At 40.9% G+C, this 14141-nt stretch overlaps 1 protein-coding gene across 1 annotated transcript in view; it reads right to left on the bottom strand.

Moving 5' to 3' along the window:
- The window catches only part of RAD50 (RAD50 double strand break repair protein), an 89506-nt gene that overhangs the window by 40374 nt on the left and 34991 nt on the right, over window positions 1-14141 (bottom strand). The window contains exons 5-9 of the mRNA XM_062189198.1: window positions 13835-14039; window positions 3641-3769; window positions 3224-3389; window positions 1447-1640; window positions 841-1047 (exon numbers count right to left, since the gene is read on the bottom strand). Coding sequence (XP_062045182.1) covers window positions 841-1047; window positions 1447-1640; window positions 3224-3389; window positions 3641-3769; window positions 13835-14039 — 901 coding nt within the window. The remainder of the gene's footprint in view (window positions 1-840; window positions 1048-1446; window positions 1641-3223; window positions 3390-3640; window positions 3770-13834; window positions 14040-14141) is intronic.

Genomic DNA, 14141 nt, shown 5'->3' on the forward strand with positions numbered 1-14141 from the left:
AAGGGACCAACAACAAGGAAGAAAATTTGGAAATTCTTGAAACTAGATAAGAAAGTGTTTAGTGAAGACTAAGTAATAACATAGCAAAAATCATATATAGTTACATGTATCTAGTTTAGAAATATATACACGTATGTAGTTTGGAACTTAAATGGAAAAATACCTTTTTTTATTCACTTATGCTCCTACAAATCACAGGTCTGTTTAGCTTTGGACATTTATTTCTATACACATTCTCAGTTATTTTGATTTGGAAGGTCTGTAGTTTTAACGTCTGAGTACAGGTATCTTTAAAAGGCTCCATAAATGATTCTAATTTTCAATCCACCAAGTTCCAGAACGAAAGATTTACATGATTAAGATATTTACATGGGAGCTGGCACTGTGACACCACATGCAATGCTAGCATCCTTTATGGGCCCCAGTTCGTGTCCCAGCTGCTCCACTTTGAATCCAGCTCTCTGCTAATGGCCTGGCAAAAGCATCAGAAATGGCTCAAGTGGTTGGGCCCCTTCCACCCAAGTGGGAGATTCAGATGAAGCTCCAGGCTCCTGGTTTTGGGCTGGTTCAGCCTGGGCTGCTGTGGCCACTTAGGGAATGAACCAGCAGATGGAAGATGTCTTTCCCTCTTTCTAAGTCTGACTTTAAAAATAAAAAAATAAACAACTTCTTAAAAAAAAAAAAGATATTAAGTTGAATTTACTTTACATGAGATGAACAGACACGGCTGACACTTTTATTAAAATGTGCCATAATCCAGAATTAGCAACCAATAAAATACTTTAGAATACATTTCATTGTCTTATACCTTAAAACTATTAGATTACTCAAATATCTTACAGCTTTTTTGAGCTCCTGGTCCAGTTCAAGAATCCTGTCTGAAGATCCTTCCAACTGTTGCAATTCATACTTCACATTCTTCAGCTCGCTCTGCTTCCTACTTAGGATTTCTGATTTGAGCTCAATTATTCTTCCCAATCCAGTTTTTTTATCTCTTATCTCATCTATCTGTTTCTGTTTCAGAGTCTCTTTTTCTGCAAAATCATTCTAAAAGCATTATGAAGAATGAGTGTTAGTTTTGTTTTACTAAATTGTTTCTTTATTGCAAAAATAACAATGTACACTGAAAAAATTACAAAACAGTATTTTAAAATGTAAAAACAATCAACCAGAGATAACCACCGCTCTGAGCAAACTTTTTTTACAATTAGCTATAGAAATTTTACTTGAGCCAATAAAAAATGTAGTCTACATTTTATTCATATCTTTATCTTTATAAAACTATACAAATTTACTGTGATAGAAGTTTTTCCTACCTTGCAGCAGACTGTATCCTAACACTAATCTAAAAATATGCCAGGACAGGGTCTATCCAAAAATTAAAACAATTTAAGTACAGATATGATATAACCAAAACAACAAAAATGGTATTTTTAAGGTATTTACCATCAGTTGGTTGGCAGTTTCTGCTTCCCTTTCTTGTCTCTCTCTCACAAGTTTGTGAAAATTTTTAATCTGTCTTTCATTGAATGGTCCACGTTCAAAGCCATCCAATTCTAGCTGTGTTGCCAAAGACTGAATTAATGAATCTCTAGCTCGGATATGTTCTTGATGGCGATCTGCCTGGAGCTGTAGACGACCTTTAAAACATACCAACTTAATAATTCTTTTTCTAAATCTGATTTTATAAAAGTTGAGATAAAAATAGATTAAATTAAGTATTAAAAAAAAATAATACAGCGTGACTTCTTGTATACTTTTCTCAGTTGCCTCCAAGAACAGCATTCTGCAAAACTACAGTATAATATCACAAGAAGGATAATGACACCAATAAAATATACCAATCTGACTCAAATTTCCCCAATTTTACTCGTGCCTAGTTGTGGCTGTATGTATGCATATTAAGTTCTATATAATTTTATTACCTGTGTAGATTCATATATTCATGTTAATAGTCAAGATACAAAACAGTTCCAACACAGCAAGAATCCTCTTGTGGGATCTAGCAGTCGACCATCTCATAGAGGTACACCTGGGCTGAACACATACTGCAGCTCCTGACTCTGGCTTCCTGCTAATGTAGACCCTGGGAGGCAGCAGTGATAGCTCAAGTGACTGGGTTCCTGCCACCAACATGGGAAACCAGGAGTATGCTTCAGGCTCCCATCCTATGCCAGTTCCAGCCACTGTAGGCATTTGGGGACTGAACCAGCAGATAGGAGCTCTACTTGTGCGTCTCTGTCTTTTTGTCTCCCAAAGAAAAAAAAAAAATTTTTTCCAAAAAAAGAAGAGACAGGCATTTGGCACAATGGTTAAGACATCCATGTACCATCCAAGTGCCTGATTCAAGTCCTGGCTCCGTTCCCAATTCCAACTTACTGATAATGCAAACTCTGAGAGAAAACAAAGATAGCTCAGGGCCAGCATGGTAGTGTAGAGGATTAAAGCAGCCACCTGCAATGCCAGCATCCCATATGGGTGCCAGTTCGGGTCCCGGTTGCTCTACTTCTGGTCCAGCTCTCTGCTATGGCCTGGGAAAGCAGTAGCAGATGGCCCAAGTCCTTGGGCCCCCGCACCTGCATGGAAGACCCAGAAGAAGCACCTGGCTCCTGGCTTCAGATCGGCATAGCTCCTGCCATTGTGGCCATCTGGGGAGCAAACCAGCGGATGTAAGACCTCTCTTTCTCTCTCTCTCTCTTTCTTTCTCTGCCTCTCCTTCTCTTTCTGTGTAACTCTTTCAAGTATATAAATAAATATTTAAAAAACAAAACAAAATGAACAAAACAGGTGACAGCTCAAGTAGTTGAGTCCCTGCCACCCAGCAGTAGACCGAATTTAGCTCCTGGCTCCTGACCAAGCCCTTGCTGCTCTAAGGCATTTGGGGAGTAAACAAATGGGAGGGCTCTTTATGTCTCTCAAATAAACAAATTTAGAAATAAAAGAGGAAAAAAAAAAAAAAAGAACACCTCTGTTACCCTTTTAGAACCATATCACATCCATCTTCTTCCCCCTTCTCTTACCTAGGATTCTTGTAACCATTACTCTGCCCATCATTGCTAACATTCTGACATTTCAAAGATACTATATAAATGGAAACATATCATATTTGACAATTTTACGTTGGCTTTTTTCACTCAGCATAATTCTCTAGGGACTTTTCAATCATGCAGAAAACACAGAATATTGTATTAGAAAAACAGACCAAATAAACACTTTGCCCTACCCTGCTCAATAAGTAGTTCTGATTTTTCTTGATTAAGAAGTCTAGATTCTTTATTTAATTTTTCTACTTCACGCTGACAGTCTATTAATCTCCTTTCTTTTTCTCTTACTGTTCTCTGATGATTGTGATATAAGTCATTTAGCTGGTCATCAGTCCCTTGAAAAACCTGCATAAAACCAAAGAAAGAAGCTTTAATGTATAAACATCAGAAAGTATAATCACTTTGAGGTTCATCAAATGTGAACTAAAGTATACTCAATATCCTTAATTTACCTAGCAAATACATAAAAGTTACAAAAATACCAAGATTTGTAGTTACCTTTTTTCTCAAAATGTGGGTGCCAAAACTGATTCAAATGAGGTTCATTACAACACCATCAAAATGTTGGAATAGAACAAAATTCTGCCATCACAAACCTTTTCCATCTTCTGTTCCAGTTCACTGTTATCCTTTTGCATTTGCTTCTTTCGGCTATCCAAGGCTTTAATTTCATTGTCAAGTCTCATTATTTTAGAGAGATTGTGTTCAATTTCTTTTAGACGATTCTGAAAATATAGAACACTATGTAAATAAAATTTACTCTCATTTACACTGCTGATGAAGACAAATAGGACGTGCCAAGGCAAACCATTTAGTGAAAGTGATTTCATTTAATGCTAAAATAATTATGTTAAAGGGGCACAGAAAAACTTAGGATGAGAGGTAATAAGGAACTTGCCCCAAGTCTTCACAGTTAACTGAGAAAAGTATTCTTTTTCTAATTCTATTCCATTTCTAGTTCTAAAATATGTTCTGCTCTTAACAACTCGTTCAAAAGTCATTCATTCATTCACTGGTCACTTAGAGCTACAGTATACAAAGTACTACATTTAAAAAAGTTAACATTGGGGCTTGCACAGTAGTACAATGGGTTAAGCTGCCACTTGCGACGCCAGTATCCCATATTGGAGTGCCGATTCAAGTCCTGGCTGCTGCATTGGTCTAGCTTCCTCCTAATGTTACCTGGTAAGAGAATACAAGATGGCCCAAGTGCTTGGGCCCCTGCCAATCACGTAGGAGACCAGTAAGGAGTTCCTGGCTCCCCGGCTTTGGCCTGGCCCAGACCTGGCAATTGTAGCTATTTGGGGGAGTGAACCAGCAGATGAAAGATCTCTTGCTCTGTCACAATGCCTTTCAAATAAATATATATATATTTTTAAAAAGTTAATTTCTGGCTGGTGCCGCGGCTCAATAGGCTAACTCTCAGCCTGCGGCACCGGCACACCGGGTTCTAGTCCTGGTTGGGTCGCCGGATTCTGTCCCGGTTGCTCCTCTTCCAGTCTAGCTCTCTGCTGTGGCCCGGAGGTGCAGTAAAGGATGGCCCAAGTGCTTGGGCCCTGCACCTGTATGGGAGACGAGGAGAAGCACCTGGCTCCTGGCTTCGGATCAGCGCAGTGTGCCAGCCACAGTGGCCATTGGGGGGTGAACCAACGGCAAAAGGAAGACCTTTCTCTCTCTCTCTCTCTCTCACTGTCCACTCTGCCTGTCAAAAAAAAAAAAAAAAAAAAGTTAATTTCTAAAAGGCTATTTAATTAATTTATTTCCATTTATTCGGAAGACAAAGACAGAGATCTCTGATCTCCTGGCTCACTCCCAGGGCCAGGCCAAAACCGAGAGCTGGGAACTCAATCTGTGTCTCCCATGTGGCTAGCAGGAACCCATCTATTTGAGTCATCATGTGCTGCCTCCAGCATGATTAGCAGGAAGCTGGAATCAGGAGCAAAGTTGAGACTCAGACTCAAGTACTTCAAATTATGATGTAAGCTTCCCAAGTAGCATCTTAACCACTAAGCCAAACACTCACCACTACTTATTTTTTAAGAAATTAGAATTGCTGAGAGGGCTAGAAATTCACGGTGAAATGACGATTCTGGCCCCCTAGGCAAATTTACATGAAGATCTTATTTTTTAAAAGGATTTATTTATTTGAAAGGCAGAGTTACAGAGAAAGGAGGAGAGAAAGAAAGACAGACTTTCCATTCATGGGTTTACTCCCCAAATGGCTACAATAGTCAGGGTTGGGTCAGGTCAAAGCCAGGAGTCAGGAGCTTTATCTGGGTCTCCCATGTGGTGGCAGGGGCCCAAGAACATGGGCCATTTTTGGCTGCTTTTCTAGACACATTAACTGGGAGCTGGATCAGGACAAGGGCAGCCGGAACACAAATCAGCTCTGTAAGACCATACTTTAATCCAAGGTTTGCTCAGGCAAACAGAACTCTTGAGCAATGCAGGACACATGATCTCAGTGGTCTGCTTCTCAGACTCACTTTCAAGGACAGCTGGTAGTCTCCTGTCTAAGAAACTGTGAGAGCTAGATCAGGGAATCCTCTCCTCGGGCAATGACGGGATATCCTCCCAGTGTTTGCCTCTATGATCACAAAGCTGACCAACTGTTCTTCCAAGACATTCTTAGAACCTAATTTTTTTTTTAAAAAAAGAATTATTTACTTATTTGAAAAGCAGAATACAGAAAGAAAGCAAAGACAGAGAGAGAGGTCATTCATCCGCAGGTTCACTTCCCAAATGGTTGTGGCCAGGGCTGAGCCAGACTGAAGCCAGGAACCTGGAACTCCAACCACATCTCCCACGTGGATGGCAGGGGACAAATACTTCAGTCATCTTATGCTGCTTTCCCAGGCACATTAACAGCAAGCTGGATCGGAAGCAGAGCAGCTGGGACTTGATCTGGCACTAATATGGGATACTAAATTTCAAGTGGTGGCCTAACCCACTGCACAACATCTGCCATCGTAGAACCTAATTTTTAAACTTACTACACACTTAAGCTACTAGAGTGTTCAGGTATCAATTGCAGAACTTTTAGTTAGAAAAAATGCATCCTCACCTTAAATGTCATACTAATATATCTATATCTCTATATGGATATCACTCAATCACCATAAAAATAGGAATTTTGTTTACTTTGTTCTCTAATGTATCCCCAGAACACATGAGAGCTGTTCAGTATGTTGAAAGAATGAAATGAGAAATCTAATAATAACAATAACCTTTAGGTATCACTGACTGAATGCCTACTATGTTTGACCTTTTTTTTTTTTTAAGATTTTTTTTTTTTTTTTTTTTATTTGAAAGGCAGAGTTACAGACTTAAGAAATCTTCCATCTGCTAGTTTACCACACAAACAGCTGCAATGGCCAGAGCTCGGCCAATCTGAAGCCAGGAGCCAGGAGCTTCTTCCCAGTCTCCCATATAGGTGCTGGGCCCTAGTACTTAGGCAATCTGCTGATTTCCCTTGCCAGTAGCAGGGAGCTGGATACGAAGTAGAGTAGCTGGGACTTGAACCAGCGCCTATATGCAATACCAGCACCACAGGCCGCAGTTTTACCCAATATGCCACAGTGCCAGCCCCCATGTTTGATGATGTAAGAGGTGCTGCTATAAATGCTAATTATCACAACACTACTTGCTTACTAGGAGACCCAGAGGACATAACTGACTTGTACAAAACTATACAGGTACTATTAAAAGATAATATTGCAAGGTGGAATGGCATGATGTATACTCTGGCTGTGGGAACAACTAGACATCCATATGCAAAAAAGAAACCTGAACCCTTACCTCATACCATATTCAGAAATTAACCTGACACAGGAATATTAGATTTAAATATAAGAAGTGAAATCTAAGGCTTCTAGAAGAAGAAAAAATCTTAACGACAATGGGTCGAAGATTTCCTAGATATGAAACAAAAAGCAAAAACCATAAAAGAATTAAAGAAATTAATAAACTGTATCTCACCAAAATTTAAAACTCCCACCTTCTTTAAAGTAGTTAGGAAAATATTTTCAAAACATTTATTTGATAAAGGGAATATATACAGATATCTCATAGTTTAATACAAAGAACCTCTCCAAAAACAAATCCTACTGCAAATAAGCAGAAGACTGCCTACTTTACCAGACATTCAGATGGCAAATAAGTAAGATGGAAGATAAGCTAAGCTCACAAAGAAAACAACACTTCACTGAACTACTACGACATATCTGCCATATGGCTAAATGAAAAAGACTGGCAACACTAAGGCCAGTGAAGACACAGAGCAACCACATTGTTGAATACTCCTGGATGAATACAAAAGAGTACAGCCACTTTGGAGATTAGTTTGGCAACTTCCAGGGTTAAACATGTATATACCAAACAAGCTAGGAACTCCAATCCTAGGGGGTTCCCCAAGACATACGAAATCATTTATACAAAGACCTATACACAGAAGTTTATCACAGGTTTATCTGTAAGGGCCCAACACTGCAAACAACTTAATACCTACCAATCAGAAAACAAAAATCAATGTATCTATACAATGGGATATTGCTCAGTAATAAAAGGGAATGAACTATTTATACATGTAGTAACGTAATAAAAGAGTGTTAAGCTAAGAAAAGAAGCCTCACACACAAATCAATATACAGAATAATTCTATGTATACACCATTCTGGAAAAGACAAAATCACAATGACAGAAAAATCAGTGGTTGTCAGGGACTGGAAGCAGAGGGACAGGACAAGGAGAGAGAGGTGGTCTTTGAGAAAACTTTTTTCAGTGCTGGAACTATTTTACATCTTGATTGTGGTGGTGGTTATACTATTGAATGCATTTACCTAAACTCAGAATTATACACTTTAAAAAGAGTGACTTTACGGGCCAGTGTTGTGGTGTAGCAGGTAAAACCACTGCCTGTAATGCTGGCATCCCATATGGGCACTGGTTCGGGCGCTGGCTGCTCCATGTCAGATCCAGCTCCCTGCTCTTGGCCTGGGAAAGCAAAGATGGCCCAAGTACTTAGCCCCTGCCACCCACGTGAGAGACCCAGGGGAAGCTCCTGGTGAGGCCTGGCCAAGCCCTGGCTGTTGCAGTCATCTGGGAATTAAACCAGCAAGTGGAAGGTCTTTCTGTCTTTCCTTCTATGTTAACTCTGACTTTCCAATAAATAAATCTTTTTTTAAAAAAGAAAAAAAAGGAGCTAGTGTTGTGGCATAGTGGGTAAAGCTACCGCCTGCAGCGCCGGCATCCCACATGGGATAAATAAAGATTTATTTAATTATTTGAATGTCAGAGTTACACAGAGAAGGCAGACAGAGAGAGAGAAATAGAAGGTCTTCCATCCACTAGTTCACTCCCCAATTGGCCACAATGGCCGGAGCTGCGCTTATCCGAAGCCAGGAGCCAGGAGCTTCTTCCAGGTCTCAAACGCGAGGATTTGGGCCATCTTTTGCTTTCCTAGGCCGTAGCAGAAGGCCGGATTGGAAGTGGAGCAGCCAGTACCGGTACCCATATGGGATGCTGGCAGTGCAGGCAGCAGCTTTACCCGCTCTGGCCACTAAAAAAGAAAAAAAGGTGATTTTATCACATGTACATTAGACCTCAATAAATTCGACCTAAGAAGAAAAAAAAAATTGAAGGCTTGTGTATCAGAGGCCTGGGCTCAATGATGGTTTTACACCTTACTTCCAACATGAACACCCACATCTCAGCTTTCTTGCCTATGAATACTTCTTGGTGAGGTTACTGTGTGGTTGACAGAATACATTTTAAAGCAGTGTCTGACCATTAAGCCATCAATGAACGGGGCCATTCACACTACTTGTGAAAGAAAATTTATGTCTTCAGGAAATATCTTTTGGGCAGAGACTAACAAAGAGAACAGGATAGATACTCGAGAGCATGGACTATTAACCCCTCAGCTATGGCACTCCACAAACTTCTCAGCTTCTCTCCATCAGTGTTCTCACCACCACTGAGTGGCACACACATTATAAATGATCTAGGCTTGGGTCTTTTGTGACACCTCTAGCTGCTTCATTCCTTAAATCCAGTTGGCAGGGCCAGTGTTATGGCATAGGAGGTTAAGCCTCCAGCTGTGATGCCAGCATCCCGTATGGGCACTAGTTGAAGTCCTGGCTGTTCCACTTGGGATTCAGCTCCCTGCTAATGTGCCTGGGAAAACAGTGGAGGATGGCCCAAGTGCTTGGGCTCCTGCACCCACGTGGGAGACTTGGATGAAACTCCAGGCTCCTAGCTTCAGCCTGGCCCAGCCCCAGCCATTACAGCCATTTGGGGAATGAACCAGCAGATGGGAGCACTTTCTCTGTCTCTCTTTCTCTCTCTGTAACTCTGCCTTTCAAATAAATAAAAAATAAATCTTTTAAAAAAAATCAAGCTGATAGATTTCTTACTCGACAACTGTGTTTTGGCCCTATCCCCCAGGTGCACAAGATACTAGGAGCTAAGACAACAGAAATTGTACCAGAGTGCTTAACAGGGTGAGAGCGAAATGAAACAAAAGACTGGAGCACTAAGGCTATCAGGTGTTGAAGGACCAGGAACCTGTGTGGAAAAACAAACTAGAAACAAATTTCTCAATTTTCATTTAAAGAAAGAAAGAAAGGACAACAGGTCTAAGGGAGTCAAGATTGACAAGATACATTGGGATGAGAATAAAACAATTAGTCAGTTCCTGAAAATGGAAGGAATCTATAAAAACAGGGAAGTACGTACTACAGTACAGGATGAACTGAAGCAGTGTTTCCTGGTCTGCTGCTGGGAGGTGATTTGGCCTAAATGTCATGCTGAGTTCTATGAAAGGAAGACTCCTTACATCCAACAGCCGGTAAAGTACTTTGGAAATTGTCCACAGAATAAAAATTCACTTAGCCACTTTCTATGTGCCAGGCCCTGGGCTAGGGTGTAAGGATACAGAGAACAGGATTAAACTCTTGATGAATGGGCCACAATTAAACTCCAAAAAAGCAAGTAAACAAACACCTCAACCTCTGTTACAACTTTGGTTAGAATCCTAGACAATTCAATGAATACTGGGTATCATTCTTGGCCCTACCTTGACATTATTTCCTATTTAACTCTCCATTTCAACTATGTGGACATCCTGAATAGTGCTCTCAAAGAAAAGCTTGCATTTTACTGCTTCTGTCTCCAAAGATTTACTCACTTTGGATCAATGAAGCTACACCCCAAATTCAAACTGTGAAATATCCTCTGGCCACCTCAGAAATTCTCTTCCTTCTTCCTCATATCTCCTACATCTCTTATCTTCTTCCTGCTTTATCATTACGTGTGCTTATCATCTTTCTAACGAAGCACTTTCTAGAAAATATGTTCTAGTAACTGGGTAATTACTGTAGCACAGTTATCAGGACAATTTACTATAAAATATAACATACTGTTACTCTTTTGTCTAAGTCCAACAGCCACCTATAATCTGACCCCAATTCTTACTTCTCACTCCTTTTATACTGATTTACTAAATCCAGGCTCTTCCTCACAAAATCCTGCTCTAATAAGTCTGTATTTTTTAGTACATTCATATATACCTGATAACATCTGTATACACACAGGTATGGCAAAGATGGAAAAAAGAAAAAAAGGTTAATGGGGTGTCACCAGCATTTGGCCTAGCACTTAAGGTGACAATTAAGCAGTTAAAATGCCAACAACTATTTTGGAATGGCTGGGTTTGATTGCGGGATTGATTCCACACTCCAGTTCCTGATCGAAGCTTCCTGCTACCGCAGACAAAAGAGGTAGTGGTGATGCCTCAAGTAACTGGGTCCCTGACACCCACGTCAGGGACTTAGATTGAATTTCTGCTGCCAGCTTTAACCCGGCCTAGCACAGCACCAGCTGTTGCAGGCATTTTGGAGGTGAACCAGTGGACAGAAATTCTTTGTTGGCATGACTGCTTGTCATGAAGAAAAAAAAAAAAAGCTACTGGTAGGAGGTGTTCTGGGAAGACAGAGATAAAGAGCAGGAAGGGTATCTTTTACTTTTTATCTAATATCCTGCAACTTTTCATTGTGAAAGATATAACTTTTAAAAGAAAAAATAAAATATCTTATCAATTAAATTTCTCCCCCATCTTCAAGGTCCAGCTTAGCCCTAACTCCTCCCTAAAGCCTTTGTGATAAATTTCTATGACTGGCCATCATTTAAAAAGATTTTTTTCTACTTTACAACTCAAAGATCTATGCGAGCATTGACAGGTATTTTAAAAAAGAACCAAATCAATAAATATTTTAACGTTTTCATTTTTCAAAATATCTTCTTTCTGAAACTCAGAAAACAGCCATTTTTAACAATGTTCTCACTTATTCAGACTTGCAATACCTAAAAGGGCAAAGATGCAGTTGTGGACATCCTGATACCTGTGGCTATCTGCACAGTACACTCTGGCACACAGGAAATATTCACTAAACGTTTACTAAACAAACAATGATATTCCCTGTAGGCCGTTCTTAGAAGCCACAGGTTTTAGAACACTATCCTCACTAACAAATATTATCAATATGCTATAGATCAATTCCAGATTTTGTGCAACATCAAGAACAATTATAAAAATTCTCTATGGGGCCGGAACCGTGGCTCAATAGGCTAATCCTCCGCCTTGCGGCGCCGGCACACCGGGTTCTAGTCCCGGTCGGGGCACCGATCCTGTCCCGGTTGCCCCTCTTCCAGGCCAGCTCTCTGCTGTGGCCAGGAGTGCAGTGGAGGATGGCCCAAGTGCTTGGGCCCTGCACCCCATGGGAGACCAGGAGAAGCACCTGGCTCCTGCCATCGGATCAGCGCGGTGTGCTGGCTGCAGCGCGCCAGCCGCGGCGGCCATTGGAGGGTGAACCAACGGCAAAAAGGAAGACCTTTCTCTCTGTCTCTCTCTCTCACTGTCCACTCTGCCTATCAAAAAAAAAAAAAAAAAAAATCTCTATGAAGATATGTAATTCAAGAACTCTCCAATGGGGCCTAGCACTGCGAAGCAGTGGGTTCAGCTGCTGTCTGAGCCCCTGCCATGCATACTGGAGCACTAGCTTTACTTCTGGTTGCTCCGCTTCCAATCCAGCTCCCTACTACTGTGGCTGGGAAAGCAGCAAAAGATGGCCCAAGTACTCAGGCCTCTGTCACACAAATGGGACACTTGGATGTAATCCCAGGCTCCTGCCTTCAATATGACCCGGACTTGGCCACTGCAACCACTTGGGGAATCTATCAGCATATGGGAGAGCTCTTTTTGTGTGTCTCCTCCTCTCTTTCTGCCTTTGAAAACAAATCTTAAAAAAAGTCTTAATGTGCTGAACTGTAAGGTTATTAACTACATTGCTATTTAAGTTAGTGATCTGTACCACTAATTTATTATGCTGCTACAAATTTGTTTACTCTCAAATTCAAGCTCTTTGGGCAATTTAATGACTAACTATTTACTACAGACCTAAGACGTTAGTCATATCATTATATAGTCTTTGATAATTTTTCAAGAAATACACATGCCATTCAAGTTCACACAAAAATAAAACAGACAGGTATATAGTCTACTAATTAAGATACTTGAATCCCCCATCAATGTGCATGGGTTTGATTCTTGGCTTGGGTTCTAAACTTCAGGTTTCTGTTAATGCACAGGCTGGGAAGCAGTAGTGATGACTCAGTAATTGGGCTCCTACCACACATGTGGGAAACCTGTACAGTTTCCTGTTCCTGGCTTCTGCCTAAGCCTGGCCCAGCCCCAACGTTGCACACATTTGGGGAGTGAACCAGCAGATAGGAGCTTCCCCTCTTTATCTGATTCTGAAAAAGAATTTAAAAAGAAATAAAGTACATTAGAGGTGAATGCTATCATGTTAAAAAAAAAAAAAATACGTATGGGAGCCAACACTGTGGCGTAGCAGGAAAAGTGAGTCCCAGCTGCTCCACTTCCCATCCAGCTCTCTGCTATGGCCTGGGAAAGCAGTAGAAGATGGCCCAAGTCCTTGGGCCCCTGCACCCATGTGGGAGACCCAGAAGAAGCTCCTGGCTTCGGATTGGTGCAGTTCCAGCCATTGTGGCCATCTGGGGAGTGAACCAGTGGATCAAAGACTCACTGTCTCTCTCTGCTTTTCTGTCATTCTGCCTTTCAAATAAATGAATACATCTTAAAAAAAAAAAAATGTATGACTTTCTCCTTACTACCCAATAATCAACTATGTACATCAAGGTGGCTCCAGCTAATAATAATACACTATATAATTTTTTTTTTTTTTTTGGACAGGCAGAGTGGACAGTGAGAGAGAGAGACAGAGAGAAAGGTCTTCCTTTTGCCGTTGGTTCACCCTCCAATGGCCGCCGCGGTAGGCGCACTGCGGCCGGCGCACTGCGGCCGGCGCACTGCGCTGATCCGATGGCAGGAGCCAGGTGCTTCTCCTGGTCTCCCATGGGGTGCAGGGCCCAAGCACTTGGGCCATCCTCCACTGCACTCCCTGGCCACAGCAGAGAGCTGGCCTGGAAGAGGGGCAACCAGGACAGGATCGGTGCCCCGACCGGGACTAGAACCCGGTGTGCTGGCGCCGCAAGGCGGAGGATTAGCCTAGTGAGCCGCGGCGCCGGCCTAATACACTATATAATTGAACATTACTGAGAGTAGATTTTTAAGTGTTCTCATCACAAAAATATGATATGTAAGGATATGTATATATTAATTTGATTTATCCATTCCATAATGTGTACTTGGATCAAAACATACTGTGTGCCATAAATATATGCAATTTTGTCAATTACAAAAATCAAATTACCTTCAATGGTTCAAGGTCGTTCTCATAGGATTTGACAATTTCTTTTGAAGATGTTAACTGAGATTCCTTACTAGTAATCTGATCACGGATTTCACAGGCTTTTTCCTTGTTTTGCTTCAGATATTTTAGTTCAGTCTGACATTCTTTTACTTTCTGACCTTGTGTCTGACGTACTTGCCGAAGCGTTTCTAAGGCTTTAATATATCTTTGAAAATATGAAATAAAAATAGAATTGCTAGTTAAGTTACAGTATATACTAATAGAGTGGAATATTACCATTAAAGATGACATTTTCAAAGACTTCATA

The sequence above is a fragment of the Lepus europaeus genome, chromosome 4, assembly GCF_033115175.1.
Source record: "Lepus europaeus isolate LE1 chromosome 4, mLepTim1.pri, whole genome shotgun sequence".
NCBI lineage: Eukaryota > Metazoa > Chordata > Mammalia > Lagomorpha > Leporidae > Lepus > Lepus europaeus.